This window comes from Colobus angolensis, unplaced genomic scaffold (genome assembly GCF_000951035.1).
Source record: "Colobus angolensis palliatus isolate OR3802 unplaced genomic scaffold, Cang.pa_1.0 Scaffold233, whole genome shotgun sequence".
Classification (NCBI taxonomy): Eukaryota; Metazoa; Chordata; class Mammalia; order Primates; family Cercopithecidae; genus Colobus; species Colobus angolensis.
The window spans coordinates 2,883,645-2,901,763 of NW_012115522.1; the positions used below are offsets into that span (position 1 = coordinate 2,883,645).

The following is an 18,119-nucleotide window of genomic DNA, read 5'->3' on the forward strand; positions in this document are numbered from 1 at the left end:
GATGTCTGAACAGGGTGTTTGTTACTGCTGGAACATAGAGTGTGCATGACTTGTGGCAGGAGATGAGACTGGAGAGGTAAGCATGTTGCAGAAATGTGTGTGTGTGTGTGCGTGTGTAAACATTAACAAAATTTAAAACCATGTAAACACTACAATTTTCCCACGTTACCCGGTACTATCTATGGAAATTTTTTGTATATCTAACTGCCAACCCAACATATACACTTAGATATCTAATAAGCACCTCAATCTTCAACCCTTCTGAAAGCAAATTCTTGACTTCTACTCCTCAGGTTTCCGCATATCAGTAAGTGGTTATTCTATACTTCTAGCTGCTCAGACCAAAAACCTTGGGGTTATCCTTGATGTCCCTTATCTTTCATATACACATCACAATCTACCAGCATTTCCTGTGATTCTACTTAGTGATACATCAGGAAACCGACCTCTTCTCATTTCCTCCCCTCTGGTGCCCAGTCTGAGCCATCAATATTTCTTCCCTGGACTTCTAGAGGGGCCTCCAATTGATCTCCATTTCCACAGAGCAGCCAAAGTAATCCTTAAAAGATATGCTGCTCCTGTGTTTGTGATCCTCCCTCTCTTCTGCTTAAAACCCTCTAATGGCTTCTCATCTCAGAGTCAAATCCAAATTCCCTACCACAGCTACAGAGACCCTCGGCCCCAGTACTTTTCTGATCTTATTTCCTTCCACTCTCCCTCACTCACTTGGCTCCAACCACTTTGGTGTCCTGTCGTTCTGAGTTTAGGAAGCATAGTTCCACTTCAGAGTCTCTGTACTTGCTGCTGTTTCCTCTGCCTAGCCTGCTCTGCCCCCAGATATCATCATTTGTTTTCTCACTTCATTCAAGTCCCTGGTCCAAAGCCTCCTTATCAAAAAGGACTTCTCCAAGCACTCTATAGAAAATAGAATCCCTCTGCTCTCCTATATTGTATCCCTATCACCTACCGCATTTGTTCTTATTAGCATTTATTCTCCTGTGACATTGTCTACAATTTTATTTACCTCCACCACTAGAATTTTCACTCCATAAGAACAGGATCTCTGTTTTGTTCACTGCTCATTTTTGGCATCTAGAATAGTGCCTAGCACACCAAAGACATTCAACTGACATCTGTCGAACTAAAGAATGTTGAGTGAATATATTCATATAACCCAAACCCAAGTAATCAGAAAGGTAACCAGGAGCAGTGTAAAAGATAGACTTGAGTGGGGCAAAAATGGGGGCAGGGACACCAGATGTGCCAAAATGAAAGCCAAATAAGGCACTGAGAATGAGACGGACATGAAATTAGTTAGCTAAAAGCAACAGAATGCATAACTTGAATGTGGGAGTTAAGATCAATGAAGTAGGAACAGAAGATACTTCAAGGGAATAAAAAAGTGAGCCAAGAAGTAAAATCAATTTTACATATGCCAAAACTGAGGTTGCTGAGCCAAACTGAGGCCAGGATTTCCAATGGCTACTGGATATATGTTAGGATTTTCAACAGCTGCTGGATATATGCAGGTTTTGAGCTTTGCAGGGAGAGGCTACAGATTCAGGTTTAGGAATCATCAGTATATAAATAAGAGTTAAAATAGGTGAGATGAGATTATCCAGTGAGAGCTGCAGACAACAGGAACAAAACTCTGGGAAGCACCATTATTCAAGGGGCAGAAAAAAGAGGAGGATCCAACAAGGAAACTGAGAAGGAACAGTCTGAGAAATAACAGATCACAATAGTTCTCTTACATGATGGACTGAATCATTTTCAGGAAAGGAGGACAGGCTAAGGTTGAAGGAAATAAAGGTGAGATACAAGTTTAAGTGATACAGATTTGGCACAAGTGCTGAGGAAAATCAACAGAAATTTTTCTGACCAAGACAAGTGGTTACAAATAGAAAATACAACTGCTGTAATTTCAGAATCATTAAATATATAGCATAATCAATTTGTAAAAAATTAATCGTCTATTTGGAGGTCTAAATAAGTACAGTAAGAGGAATGAGATGAAACTGCTATCAAACACGTTATTTCAAGTGATAGACCACAACATTTAAGCTAAATAAAGAAACAAATGAGATCAGAAAGGGCCTATTTAGGATAAAAAGATAAAAATTCTGGGGGTGTCCATGAATTTTTAGAATAAGTGCTGTCTTCGTCCATTTTGTGCTGCTATGACAGAATACCTGAGACTGGGTAATTTATAAAAACCAGGGATTTATTTCTTACAGCTCTAGAGGCTAGGAAGTCCAAGTCAAGGGGGCCTGCATCTGGGAAGGAGGTGCATCCTTGGTGCATCAATCCATGGCAAAAGGGCAAGAGAGCATGGGGGGCCAGGGAGGAAAAGAGGCCAAACTCATCCTTTTACCAGGAACCCACTCTTGCAATAACTAATGCCCTCCTGAGATAATGGCATTAATCCATTCATGAGGGTGGAGTCCTCATGATCTCTTAAAGGTCTCACCTCTCAGCACTGTTGCACTGAGAATTATGTTTCCAATACATGAACTTTGGGGGACATGAATATTCATGAAACAATCCCCACTGCAGTGGCATTCAGAGGCAGGGCCTGGCCAAGTGCAGTGGCTTAGTTTATAATCCCAGCACTTTAGGAGGCCAAGGCGGGAGGACTGCTTAAGGCCAGGAGTTTGTGACCTCCCTGGGCAACAAAACAAGACCCCATCTCTACAATTTTTTTTTTTTTTTAGTTAGCTGGACATGGCGGCACGCACATGTCATCCCAGCTACTTGGGAGGCTGAGGCAAGAGGACTGATTGAGCCCAGGAGTTTGAGGCTGTAGTGAGCTATGACTGTGCCCCTGCACTCCAGCCTGGGCAACAGAGCGAGACCCTATCTCCAAAAAAGAAAAACGAAGTGAGGTCTTTGGGACAATTAAGGGATTAATGTCCTTATAAAAGAAGCTGCAGAGTGAGCTTGCCCCTCTTGCTCTCCTGCCACATGGGGATACAGTGTTCCTGTCCACCGAAGGATGCAGCAACAAGGTGCCATGCTAGAAGCAGAAAGCAGCGCTCACTAGAAACACAACCTGCCTGTGCCTCTGCCTGAGAAATAAATTTTTATTATTTATAATTTGCCCAGTCTGTGGTATTTTGTTATAGCTGCACAAATGAACCAAGGCAACCAGTATAGTAGGTACAAAAGTATGAGAGCTATGGAAGAATAAAAGGTTGCTATGAAAGTTCCCTTTGAGGCTGGGCGCGGTGGCTCATGCCTGTAATCCTAGCACTTTGGGAGGCCAAGGCAGGCAGACCACCTAAAGTCAGGAGTTCAAGACTAGCCTGGCCAACATGGTGAAACCCCGTCTCTACCAAAAATGCAAAAATTAGCTGGGCATGATGGCGGGTGCCTGTAAGCCCAGCTCCTCGGGAGACTGAGGTAGGAGAATTGCTTGAACCCAGCAGGCGGAGGCTGCAGTGAGCCGAGATCGTGCCACTGCACTCCAGCCTGGGTGACAGAGTGAGACTCTGTCTCAAAGAAAAAAAGAAAGTTCCCTTTTCAGAATTTAAGATTTCAAATTTAGGCAATCCCAGGATATAATGAGACAACAGGTTTAATCCTATCAAAACAAATTTAAAAAATAAAGATTATGAGATTTCTATGCTTATATATAAGCTATTAACATAAAAAGACACCTGAACAATAGGCGTTAAATACAAGAAGCATAAAACAGAGTTCCTACCCAGGCAATTCATAATTGTTTTATTTACGGACTTCTAAAAGAGACTAGAAACACTTTCAGGTGTCTGGAGAGAGAAGAGATGAATGGTTAGATGGGACTAAATAAAAGGGCAGGTAAAATAGGTGGGAAATAGACAAATATGAGAAAGCAGAACATCAATGAATTGACTACAAGAAGCCAATACAGTAGTCGTCATTTAACATTGTAGATAGATTCTTGTAAACTGTGACTTCAAGCAAGACACCATACAGCAGGTCCTTAAAACACACTGTTTTTTTTGCAACGTCATTTTGTTATAACGTTTATAAGAAAACAAACTGGTATCCACGAGGCTAAGGCAGCAGAATCACTTGAACCTGGGAGGTGAGGTTGCAGTGAACCAAGATCATGCCACTGCACTCCAGCTTGGGAGACAGAGTGAGATTGCAGCTCAAAAAAAAAAAAAAAAGAGAAGAGAAAAGAAAACAAATTGGTTTCATTTAATATCATTCTGCTTAAAGTCACATATTTTGAGAACCTATCAACAACGTTAAGTGAGGACTTACTGTACAGGATTTATTATTTCTTAAGTTTCCCCATCTGTCAAGTAAGAGTTACAAAATCTGCTTTACTTGCCTCCAAGGGCTATTGCCAGACAACAAACAAAATTATTTTTAAATATGAAGGAGAAAAGAAGGTTGTTTATAACAACAAAAACCTGGAAACAACCTAAATGACCATCAGTAGAAAGCTAAATAACTGTAGGATATTAATACAATTGGCCACTACATGGCAATTAAAAGGAATGTACCAGACTTACAGGTTACAGGTACAAACATAGATAGATACATACAAAAATGTTGTGTTGTTTATGGAGATGCATATATGTAGTAAGGGTATATAAGCAAACATGGGAATGATTTTAAAACAAATTCAACATAAGGATTATCTCACTCCTGGAGGGGTAAGAAGATAATAAGCTCAAGATGGATAATAAGGAAAAACCTTCAATTCTACCTGTATTGCTTTATTTCTTAAAAAAAATCTGAAGCCAACATTACAAACTGTTAAGATTGGGCAAAGCTCGATAATAATAGATACATAAGTATTCACCTTAATCTTCATCCTTGAAATATTTCAGAATATAAATAGGTAAAACATTGTTATATAATAAATATAGCATATTATTACTAATAATAATGCTCACTCAAATGAAACTTTAAGAATGTCTAATAAATCCTCAAAACTTTAAGACATGCTTATAGTCTGTATACTGGATGTAATTTGAAAAGTATTTGACATTTTCTGGATTTGGTATGTTAATACTTGACAGACAAAAAGAACTGAGAGAACTATCCTACAAGTCTATAGTTAAATCATAAAGGTATTTAAGCTCCCGCAAGGATGAGGTAATAAATGGTTTTCTTCTCTGTATAATTTTTCACAAATAGCACTATTTTCATAATCAGAAAAAAATGTTTTAAAGGGGGAAAAATCAACTGTCTTGATTATGTAATTCTTAAGTCTTTTAAAAACTTCTTCACAGAAATGTTTTCTTTTTAATTTAGTGCTTCCAAATTTCTAAGCAAATAAACAATTCTGAGGCCATAAAACTGCTATTCAAAATTAATGACTAATATGTACACTTCAAAAAACGTTTTTTAAAACAGATGGAAAAGAAGACAAGTAATTTTAAACATATTGCAACATAAGAAATGATCCATGAAAATCTACAATTTTCGCACCTACTGCATTCCATATCTTCAGGCCAAGGAACACCGAACATCTCCATGAGCTTCGAACACTCACTGTAAGCCCGCTGACACAGCCTACGACAGGGAAGTGTGACACGTCCATATTCCATACAAATAGGAGCATAGAGTGCACAAAGAAAAGGCCGGAAATCCCGAGAACAATCCAGATTCACCATAGGGTGGAATGGCTAGGGAAAAGTTAAAATTGAATAATTAAAGAGCTGTACACAAGTTAAAGCTTTCTATAATATTGCAACATTCTCTTTTTCATTAAAAGAAAATTCTGAGGGTTATTAAAATTTTCTGAAGAGGAGTTTTTGGTTTTTTAAATAAAATTGTCCTAGCCCTACCTTGAAGATTCTGATTTAGTTAAATGTGAGGTGTATCCCAGAATCTATATTTTAGGTGATATTAATGAAGAAGCAGGGTTCAGAACCACCGACAATATCCATTTTACAAAGAACACACAAAAGACATGCACCAAATGTTCAAAAGTGTGACTAGATTGGTGATGGGATTACACGACATTTTAGTTTTCTTCCTTTAAGTATTTCTTTCTTTCTCTTTTTTTTTTTGAGATGGAGTCTCGCTCTGCTGCCCAGGCTGGAGTGCAGTCAGTCGCATGATCTCGGCTCACCGCAACCTCCGCCTCCCACATTCAAGCAATTTTCCTGCCTCAGCCTCCCAAGTGGCTGCGATTATAGGCACGCACCACTACGCCCAGATAATTTTTGTATTTTCAGTAGAGACGAGGTTTACCCACGTTGGCCAGGCTGCTCTCAAACTCCCCACCTCAAGTGATCTGCCCGCCCTGGCGTCCCAAAGCACTGGGATTACAGGTGTGAGCCACCACACTTGGCCTCCTTTAAGTATTTCAATTTCTTTTTTTTTTGAGACGGAGTCTTGCTCTGTCACCCAGGCTGGAGTGCAGTGGCCGGATCTCAGCTCACTGCAAGCTCCGCCTCCCGGGTTCACACCATTCTCCTGCCTCAGCCTCCCGAGTAGCTGGGACTACAGGCGCCGCCACCTCGCCCGGCTAGTTTTTTGTATTTTTTAGTAGAGACGGGGTTTCACCGTGTGAGCCAGGATGGTCTCGATCTCGGGACCTCGTGATCCGCCCGTCTCGGCCTCCCAAAGTGCTGGGATTACAGGCTTGAGCCACCGCGCCTGGCCAAGTATTTCAATTTCTAAATCCTCTTCAATTAACAATTGTCAACAGGAGAGAGAGGACAAGTAATAGGAGAAAAAAATGGGAGAAGGAGAGGAAGGTAAGTAGCAACATAGTAGCAATTTAAGCATTGAGGGCAGGGAAAGGTCTCTCACTTTGGGCTCAAATTTTCTTGATTTTTTTTTTTTTTTTTTTTAAAGACAGGGTCTCCCTCGGCATCTGCCTCCTAGGCTCAAGCAATCCACCCACCTCAGCCTCCTGAGTAGCTGGGACTACAGGTACGCACTACCACACAGGTTAAATTTTGTATTTTTTGTAAAGACAGGGTCTCACCATGTTGCCCAGGCTGGTCTTAAACTCTTGGGCTTAAGCAATCTGTCTACCTCAGCCTTCCAAATGCTGGGATTACAGCACCACGCCTTTTTCACATTTTAAACAGAGTTCTTTATACTGTGAAATCACAAGCTAATGCTCTAAGTTAATATTAAGGAAAAAAAAAATAGTAGCCCCAAACATAAAACCCAGTAAAATAATCATTTCAACCACAGGAATAGAAAAAATATCCCAAGGATGTGCATCTGTGCTTTTGACTATGGAATATTTTTTGCATTTATTTATATAAAAGTTTGAGTCATTGCTGATTTTGAAGTGGTTAGAGATATTCTTACCACCAGGCCTAGAATGTGGACGAATCAATTTGTTTCTGCACTGATGTATATTATTTTCCAGAGCCTCCTATACATAATACAATTAGAAAATCAAGAGTCACTTAAAGAAACTGATGTCAAAGAACTATAAAACGAATACAATAACTGATATATAACAAACTATGACTTTCACTTCTAAGAAAGAGTACTCTGTATTACACCAATGTTTCCATCAAGAACAACTTACACAGAGAAAAAAAGTTTTAAATTATCTATTTAAAGCCACTGGAGAACTGCTAAAGAACTTCAGATGGAATAAGAATTCAAAGAGCAGGAAAGCACAAACAGGTAGCCTGATACGTACAGCCACTTTTCGAAGCAGGTATTTGTTGAACTGGGCATAAGACAAGAGGCTAGGAATCAAGCTTGGCCTAGGCTGTGCTGGAGAACCCAAGAAACTAGGAGAGCTGTAGGTGGTCTTTTGAGGCTATAGAGACAAAATTGGAAATGAAAGAAATAAGATCTAAGTGAGAAGAAGTGGGAAGGATTGAGCCTAACACACAGTCAGTTTTCCCTATGGGTATCTGAAAATTCTAAAGCTACACAGGGAAGGAAGCTAAGAAGCTAAGTAGAAAGGGAACAGAGTGGAGATTCTGGCAGTCTTATCAGTCTAAAGAGACATGAATTACAGTTCAACCTCTACACAGCACCTCAACATACCAAACTTTCTGCTGAGAAGTCCTGAATGACTACACCCTAGTAGCAGAGACAAATCAGAGGGAGAGACCTACCAACACTGCAATGCAGCCTCTAACTCAGCTCAGTTCCTGACTGAATTAAAGTGATCTGCCGGCTGGATACAACAGCTCACAGCTGTAATCTCAGCACTCTGAAAGGCCAAGGCAGGAGGATCACCCGAGCTCAGGAATTTGAGACCAGCCTGGGCAAAACAGCAAGACTATCTCTACTTTAAAAAAAAAAAAAAAAAAAGCTAGTCATGGCGGCATATGCCTGTAGTCCCAGCTACTTGGGAGGCAGAGGCAGGAGGATCACTTGAGCCCAGGTGTTCAAGGCTGCAGTAAGCTATGATCGAAGCTGCAGTGAGTTACGATCACATCACCACATTCAGCTTGGGAGACAGAGTGAGACCCTGTCTCTAAAATAAATAAATAAATAAATAAATAAAACAAATAAATAAAAGTAAAGTGCTAACTGCATTTATCTGCTAAGCAGAAAAGAGGATTAATCTTTTCTATAGTAATATAACCTATCTGGAACCTAATATTTTATAATGTCTAGCACTTAGTAAAAAATTACTGGGCATCTCAAGAGACAGGGTGATATAACTGAAAACCAAAAAAAAAAAAAAAAAAGTGGTGATCCAGCTCTTAAGAGTTAACAGACAAGACTGTATATAACTATGACTATCTTTTTTATCTTCAACAAAAGATAAAAAATTCATCAGAAAATTAGAATTATAATAAAATTAAAATTCTATAATTGAAATTATATTACTGAAATTAAGAACTTATTAGAGATATCAAAAGATAAGACTCGCAGAACAGAAAACAAGGCAGAAGAAAATATTCAAACAGAAAGAAGGTCACAGACCAAAAAATACAGAAAAGAGGGTAAGAAACATGTAAAACACACAAAATAGATCTAACACATGTAAATGCAATCTCAAAAGGACAGATCAGTAAGAATGGGGCAGAGGCAAAATCTACAAAGATGATGGCTAAGGATTTTCCAAAACTGATTAAAGACAATCACCTACAGATTTCAGAAGTTCCCCAAACCGCAAGAAGAATAAATACAAGAAAACCTCAGCTAGGCATGTCTTATTTAAATAGCTGAAAACCAAAGAAAAATATGTTAAGGGCGGTCAGTGGAAAAAGGACATTACCTTCAAGGAAGTGACAGTAACTTTCAGAGTTGACTTCAGAAAACCAGAAAACAATGGAACGGCTTATTTAAAAAGCTGAGAGAAAATAACTGCAAACCTATCATCTCTAGCCAGTGAAAATATTATTTACAAATGAAGGTAAATACACTTTTAGATAGACAAAAAAGGAAAAATTAGCCATCAGCAAACTGCACTAAAAGAAATGCTTGAAAGTTCATTAGACAGAAGGGAAATGATCTAAGATGAAAATTAAAAATGAATTAAGAGCAACAAAAGGGATGACTATGGGAAAATATAAATTAATACTCTGTGCCAACAAAAATAATATCTTAAAATACATACAAAATACACGTAAAATTAACATGCATTATAATAAAGAGGAAAAGGTGGAGGGTTAGAAGAGCACTGATAGGGGAATGGTTGAAGTAACTATTTCTATTAGAATATTATAAGTCAAAAGTACCTATCATAATTTTTAGGGTAAACAATAAAAGAACGCACAACTAACAAAGCAACAGAGAGGGAAACAAACAATAGAAGAAGGCGAGATAAGAGAGAAAAAAAGGATGCAAAATAGTTTGAACAAATTAAAATCAAATAGTAAGACTGCAGATATAAACCCAAGTAGATCAATGAAAATTTCAAAAACCACCAACAGAAAAGAAAATTATAAAAAATTATTCCATTTAAAAGAACATCAAAAAGAATAAATACTTAGGAATAAATTTATCCAATGTCACATAAGACAGAAAACTATAAAATATTGTTGACGGAAACTGAAGACCTAAATAAACAGACATCCTGTGTTCATGGTTTGGAAGACAATGTTGTTCAGATGGCAATACTCCCAAAAAAGACCTACAGATTCAGTGTAATCCCTTCAAAAATCCCAATGGCCTTCTGTTGTTGCAGAAATGGAAAAGCTGGTCCTAAAATTCATATGGAATTACAAGAGACTCTGAATAGCCAAAACAATCTTGAAAAAGAACCAACTGGTGTACTCATATTTTCCAATTTAAAAACGTATCACAAAGCTATTATAGGAATCAAAAGTGTGTACTAGATAAGGATAGACATATAGTTTAATGGGACAGAATTAGGAGTTCAGAATTAAACCGTCACGTGTGGCCAATTCATTTTCAACAAAGATGCCAAGACTGTTCAATGGGAAAAAAGTCTCTTCAACAAAACAGTGGAACAAGAGAAAATCCATATGCAAAAGCATAACATTAGTCTCTTACCTTACCTTATATACAAAAATTAACTCAAAATTTATCAAAGGCCTAAGTATAAAAGCATAATCTATGAAACTCATAGAAGAAAACATAGGGGCAAATCTCCATGACCTTGGATTTAGCAGTGGTTTCTTAGATATGACACCAAAAGCACAAGTTGAAAAGAAAAAAATTGGTAAACTGGACTTCAACAAAAATAAAAGCTTTTGTGTACTGTCAGGAGAGTGAACAGACAACCAACAGAATGGAAGAAAATACTTGATGTTCAAGCCGCTCTAAAATAATAATTGGTTTCAGCTGATGCCAGGGAACGGCATCCTCCCAACAGATAAGAAAAACCTGAAATTGGTGATTAGCAGCTTCCCGATAAGATCTCAGGAGCTGAGGGAGTGGGCTCAAACGTGCTCACTAAGAGGCAAAATAGCAGCGTTTTACTGATATATGACCTTCCTCTAGGAAGGCTAGACGGGTAAGGGAAGAAAGCGTCAGGTGACCATGCCTACAACTCCAGTAAACACACTGTACATGCAGCCCCTTCCCAAGTGCTAGCAGGCTACTGCACATGCAAACAGCCCACCCCAAGGGAAGACTCACGGGAGAAGACCCGGAAGTATGCCAACGTATAAAACCATAAGTCAAATCAAACCATGCACCTGATCTTGCAAGTCACCCGCTTGGCCTTCTTCCAAGTGTGCTTTACTTCCCTTTGTTCCTGCCCTAAAGCTTTTTACTGAACTTTCACTCCTACCCCAAAACTTGCCTCAGTCTCCCACTCTGCCTTATGCCCCTCAGTCAAATTCTTTCTTCTGAGGAGGCAAGAACTGAGGTTGCTGCAGACCCGTATGGATTCGCTGCCACTGGTAACACACATTGCTGTGTGATTTGGATACATTCCAATGCTAATATAAGCACTGTTCAAAATGCCTTACACATATTATCTCATTTAACCTTCAAAACAATCCTATAAGGTAAGTACTATTATTATGAACTCATTTTACAATACAGGTGAAGAAAATGAGATATAGAAAACTAAGTAGCTTTTCCAAGATCACACAACTACAAAGACAGACCCAGGATTAAGTCAAATCTCAGCATTCTTATCCAGAGCCCTTGCATTTAACAAATTTGTTGTACTCAAATCTCTCTAAGCTTCAGTTTCCTCTTCTGTAAAATGGTCTTAATAACTCATAAGTAAAAAGATAAAGTTAGCATACAGAACACAATTAATAAATGATAGCTTGAAAGGGATTGGGGAAAAGGTGCAAGTTAATAGAGCTGTAGCAGGCCTACTTGGTGGGCATGAGGAGGAATCTTGCTAAATTCCCTGTTCTCAACTGCCAAGTGAGACAGTTTTTAAAGTGAAGTTTTTAAAAAAACAAAACAAAACACAGATGAATCTCAAAATCATCATGCTGAATGAAAGAAACCAGACATAAAAAAGTAGATACTGCATGATTCTATTTATGCAAAACTCTAGAAAATGGAAACTAATCCATAATGAAAGAAAGCAGATCAGTGTTGCTTGGAGCAGGCAGTAGAGAGTGGGGTGACTACAAAGCAGCACAAGAAAGCTTTTGAGGTGATGGAAATGCTCTGTATCTCGACTGTGGAGATGGTTTCACAGGATCTGTCAAAACTCATCAAACTGAATGTTTTACATGAGGGCAGTTTACTGTACTCACGTTACATCTCAATAAAGCTGTTACACAAAAACAAATACAAATATTAATATTTTTCAAATAAGCAAATTGCCCTGATTTTAACCTTAGCAATTTCTGACCTCAGCAAAATCAAAATTAAATGAAGTAGCCTGAACACTAAAAATCTGAGAACAAATGGATAACATAAGAAACACTATGAAAGCTCTATGAAGTACAGAAAAGGAACTTTAGCTAACTGAATTTTAAAAGATTCTTATTGAGTACTTCCCTAAACCATAATACTTTTGTTCACTAAATCAAGACCAGGGTATAGGAAGTTTACAAACTGGAAAGTAACTTTCTAAAATTAAATTTCTGGTTTCTACAACAAAGATGCACTACAGGGAATCTTCCATTCTTTGTTCAAATTCAAATCAACCAAGCCTTTGTGCTACCATTCTCTTCCTTCTTTCAAATTTCCATTCCTGTTACCATAGGAACCTGCTTGCTGACAAGCCTTCAAGCATAGCAACAGCCCAAGCTTAGCAAGGATGTGCAGAGGAGACCCAGTCAAAGGCCAAAATTTGACTCATGAGAATCAGAATTCCAACCTTTGTCACTCTACAAAGGGTCTGGTAACCATAGAAACTGCACCCTATGGGGTTTGGGAGTTTTATGACTAAATTTACTAAATATAAAACCAAATGTGGAATGGTCTTGAAAATTTAAAAATGGCTATTTCAGATCCCTTAGAATGAGAAATTATTCAAAAACAACTTTTTAGAATAACTGTGACTAAAAATGAGACCTTTTAAAAATCCCCTTTCTGTAACAATAAAATGCCTAATGAGAAAAGGTCCAAACTTTAATAATTATTTTGTATTTAAAAAAAAAAAACTCTAGGTTTGTAAAAATGTCTTTAATTTCATAGATTTACTTTCCTGTTCAAATCTTAATTTTTAAAAATGTTCTGTGATAGCATATTAAATACCTTCCAATACTTTTTCAGTGAGTTTTTTACAGAAATTTCTCATTATCAGAGAAGAATATGTATTTTCATAAGTCAAAGCAGAGTTCCCAGAGAGGTCCATAAATCTGACTCTCCTATGGGAAGTAAACTTTTAATATTTCCAATATCATGGACGGTTCTGAATTAAGTCTCAAAAGATAAAGCTTTACAAAACAAATTTCAATGCATTTAATAATTTAAGACAAATCACTTTAGTGATTTGTCACACAAGAAAATCAATCAAAAATTTCAGAAGCTGCTATTTTTTATCCTAAAGTCTGAAATGACTAAATGCAATTTACTACTTGTATGTACCTTTTTGAATTTGGAAGTTTAATTCCTGGCTGGTTTCTCGTCACACCAGGCTTCTTAGGCCACTTTGCTAGATGTTTGTTTAGGGAAAACCACCTATTAATATTAACCTTAACAAAAAATAATAAAGAAAGTAAATCTGTTTGATAACGCATGTATTCTAAAGATTAACACCATGAATTCTATAAATGTAATAAAAGTAGTTTCATTTTCTAAAAAGCCTATCCATAAAATGTTAATAATTATTGTTATATGGGGGTACATTATACTATTCTCCTAAAATAAAAACTACAGTAAAAAAATCTGTCTTTCAAGGTTCATTTAAATACCATCTGCAATTTGAAGCCTTCCATGACTCCTTCCACATACGACCATTCTCTCTTTGAATCCCCTTAGCACTTTGCTTTTTTGCGTATTTACCAAGTTCTTCCCTATATTGTACTTATCCAATCAAAATATATTTCATAGATACTAAATCTTAGACCCTGCACCAGGAGCTAAGCAAAAAAGGACAGTTGAAAGTTTTTAAAAATTTCTTTGCTAGTTTTACTACTTTAAAAGCATAATGTGTTCCTTACAGAAAAACCAGAAAATGTACATGTATCCTAGAACCTAAAGTATAATTAAAAAAAAAAAATGAAGAACATAAAAAACACAAACAAACTACTAATTCAGGAACAACCACTGTTTGTCCTGGTGAAAATCCCACCAGATCACTCACTCTGAATGAACATGCATATATGTTTTTCAACCAAACCAGGATGATACTACTATACTAATGTTTTACTATCCACCTTACTTTCTTTTTTCAACCTAACAATGGATCAAGTACAACAGAATTTTGATAAGCAAAGATGGAGAATATGCATGCAGAAGAAACATGAAAAGCCTAGAGATGAGAAAGTTGTGTTGCTTTCTTTGCTTAATTACACCACTTATAAGTAGAAACACATAATGTTGAAGGATTCAAGTCACTTTGACACCCTGCTTCCCCCCAAAAAAAAAGAAAAAGAAAAAAAGAAAAGTAAAATACTAGTATTCAAAAGTATATGGTAACCTTGGTACTGGAATTACCATCACCATCTCCACCAACCACAGAATTATTTATAACCCTAGGAAATTAAGAGCTTACGTATAGCACTAAACCGTAATCAATTACTACTGCCACCTCTAAGGGATTTAGGATTTATAAAGTTCATGAATTAATTCAAACATTTATTTAGCAGTTACTATGTGTGAGGTTCTGGGTCGGGTACTAGGCATACAAAGAATAACGACAAGCTCTACTTTCAAGGGGTTAATTCTAATAGGAGGAATAAAAATGTAAACAATTCCAATATAATAATATACACACAAAAACAGAAGTACATAGAAAACACACTGGTGAGTATGGAGGAGAAAGTCACTAACTTCTAGGCATCCCAGGTTTCACAAGGAAATAACAACCACACCAGGCCTTGAAAATTAAGATATTACCAAATGGGATACTACAAGAGCCTTCCAGGCACAGATAGCATTTACAGACTTGATAGACTTAAGGAATGCTAAATAAGTAGAAGCCAATTTGTGAACGTCTATTATGCTTTGGATTTGATCCTCTAGGCAAGGACTGGCACTGATACTTTATTGTGTGTGTGTGTGAGATGGAGTCTCACTCTGTTACCCAGACTGGATGGAGTACAGTGGCACAATCTCCGCTCCCTGAAACCTCCGCCTCCTAGGTTTAAGCAATTCTCCTGCCTCAGCCTACCAAGTAACTGGGATTACAGGAGCACACCACCACGCCCGGTTTTTTTTTTTTTTTTCTTGCTTTGTCGCTAAGCTGGAGTGCAATGGCAGGATATCGGCTCACTGCAACCTCCGCCTCCCAGGTTTAAGCTATTCTCCTGCCTCAGCGTCCCAAGTAGCTGGGACTACAGGCACGTGCCACCACGCCCAGCTAATTTTTGTATTTTTAGTAGAGACAGGGTTTCACCATGTTGGCCAGGCTGTCTCAATCTCTTGACCTCGTGATCTGCCCGCCCCGGCCTCCCAAAGTGCTGGGATTACAGGCGTAGATCCACTGTGCCCGGTCAATTTTTGCATTTTTAGTACAGATGGGGTTTCCCCATGTTGGTCAGGCTGGTCTCAAACTCCTGACCTCAGGTGATCCGCCCACTTCAGACCCCCAAAGTGTTGGGATTACAGACGTGAGCCACTGCGCCTTGCTGGTGTTATTTTATTTAATTAATTAATTTATTTATTTTTGAGATGGAGTCTTGCTCCGTCGCCCAGGCTGCAGTGCAGTGGCATGATCTCCGCTCACTGCAACCTGTGCCTCCCAGGTTCAAGCAATTCTCCTGTCTCAGCCCCCTGAGTAGCTGGGACTACAGGTGCCCACCACCACGCCCGGCGAATTTTTGTATTTTTAGTAGAGATGGGGTTTCACCATATTGTTCAGGTTGGTCTCCAACTCCTGACCTCAGGTGATCCGCCCGTCTCGGACTCCCAAAGTGCTCAGATTATAGGCCTGAGCCACCGCGCCTGGCCCACTGTTATTTTAAAAAGCAATTTTCACATATCTCGTTTGATCTTCATAACCAATTCCATTTTAATGATGGTACATGGATATTATATTGTTACTGTCCGCAGTTGATAAGTAGCAAAACCTGGGCTTGAACTGCTTTGCCTCTGAATTTCATACTCTTGCCGGTATTAAGAACCCTCGTGTATCAATAATTATGAAGGCGTTTCTGTCTCTGTAAAGTAGGTGATGAAAATCATTGAGACACCATTTCCCACCTATCATACTGGTTTAAAACAAACAAACATGACAACATATCATTTTGGTAAAGCTGTGAAGAAACAGATACTCTCACACATTATTAGTGGGAATGCAAAATGGTACAACCCCTATAAAGAGGTGTGGCAATATCAAGGAAAGTAACACATACATTTATACTTCTAGGAACCTATCCCAAAAATACACTCGTCAAAATGTGAAAACACACTGGTAAGATTATGTAACAGGAAAGGACCAGAAACACAGTTGTTTCCTGTGTCCATCAACAGGAATTGAACGAATAATACTATATATCCAACCCAATGGAGTAAAATTTAACTATAAAAAAATAAGGATCATGTCATACTCATGAAGATAGCTATTAAAAAACAAAACAAAACAAAACAAAAAAACAGAAAATACCCAGTGTTAGCCAAGATGTGGAGAAACTGGAATCTTGTGTATTACTGGTGGAAATGTAAAATGGTGCCACCATATGGAAAACACTTTGACAGTTTCTTGAAAAATTAAACATGGAATTAACATATGACCCAGCAATTCCACTTCTGACTACAAACCCCAAATAATTTAAAGCAGGAACTCAGATTGTACATTTATGTTCATAGCAACAGTATTCACAATACTCCAATGGTAGAAACAACCAAAGGGTCCACTGATGGATAAATGGATAAGCCAAGCATGTTATATACCTACAATGGAATACTATTCAGCCTTAAAAAAAGAAGAAAATTCCAACACATGATACATCAATGAACCTTGAGGATGTTATGCTAAATGAAATAAGCCAGTCACAAAAGGGCAAATACTGTGTGATTCCTCTTATATGAAATACCAGAGGCAAAGAAAGTAAAACGGTAGTTGCCAGGGACTAGGGAGAAGAAAAAATGGGGACTGATTTGTTATTTAATGAGTGTAGATTTTCAGTTTTGGAAGAAGAGAAAACTCTGGAGATGGAATTGTAATTATGTTACATAACTGTATTATATATATCTTACCACAATTTTTTAAAATTTTAAAAGGAGGAACATCTATAAATGCTACTATGAAATATCCGAAATATATTAAGTGGAAAAAAAAGTAATGTAGGGAAAAAAACATATAACTGTATCAAAAAAGGTGAAAGAATATATATAGATATATATTAAATAAATATTTTATATGTGTTATATTTAAGGTTTTTAAATGGAAGGATAAAAACTTTTTAAAAATGGCTACCTTTAGGTGAAAGGAAAAACATAGAGGTGAGAGAGGAATAGAAACTAGACTTCTCTGAATGTACCTTGAAGTATAATTACAAAATAAATGTCATTCCTCAAAATCAAAATAAAACGTATGAACCTGTGTATTGTGTTTAACCACATGAAGAAAAAATATTTCAGTGACTTAAAACACAATAATTTGACTGTACATCCTTGCTGATATACATCTCTAAAGAACAAAAAGTATAAAGAAATCTTTGTCCCTAAAGGACAAAAAGAAGCATAAAGAAATCTTAAACTGCTTGCTGTAATCATTGTTAGTAATAATATTGCTAATATTATTCTGAAAATCTATAATGTATGTGTATAATAAACTTGAGGATAAGAGAATAGAGAAACAAAAATGAATTTAAAGATGCTAAATAAAATCCATAGCCAGGTATGGTGGTTCACATCTGTAATTCCAGCACTTTGGGAGGCCAAGGCTGGTGGATAGCTTGAGAACAAAAGTTCAAGACCAGACTTGGTAACATGGTGAACTCTGTCTCTACAAACAAACAAACAAACAAACAAACAAAAAACACAAAAATTAGCCAGACATGGTGGCATGCACCTGTAGTCCCAGCTACTTAGGAGGCTGAGGTAGGAGCGTTAATTGAGCCCGGGAGATTAGGACTGCAGTGAGCCGTGATTGTGCCACTACACTCCAACCCAGGTGACAGAGCAACACCCTGTCTCAAAAACAAAACAACATCCTGCAATAGTACTTGAATTGCAAGTAT

The 18,119-nt window shown here is 37.7% G+C and overlaps 1 protein-coding gene across 3 annotated transcripts in view; it reads right to left on the reverse strand.

Annotated features, from left to right (window-relative positions):
• The window catches only part of FZD3 (frizzled class receptor 3), a 71,171-nt gene that overhangs the window by 38,800 nt on the left and 14,252 nt on the right, over positions 1-18,119 (reverse strand). For all 3 annotated transcript variants that reach the window (XM_011944558.1, XM_011944556.1, XM_011944557.1), the window contains one exon: positions 5,431-5,627. In XM_011944558.1, the coding sequence (XP_011799948.1) occupies positions 5,431-5,627 (197 nt within the window). The remainder of the gene's footprint in view (positions 1-5,430; positions 5,628-18,119) is intronic.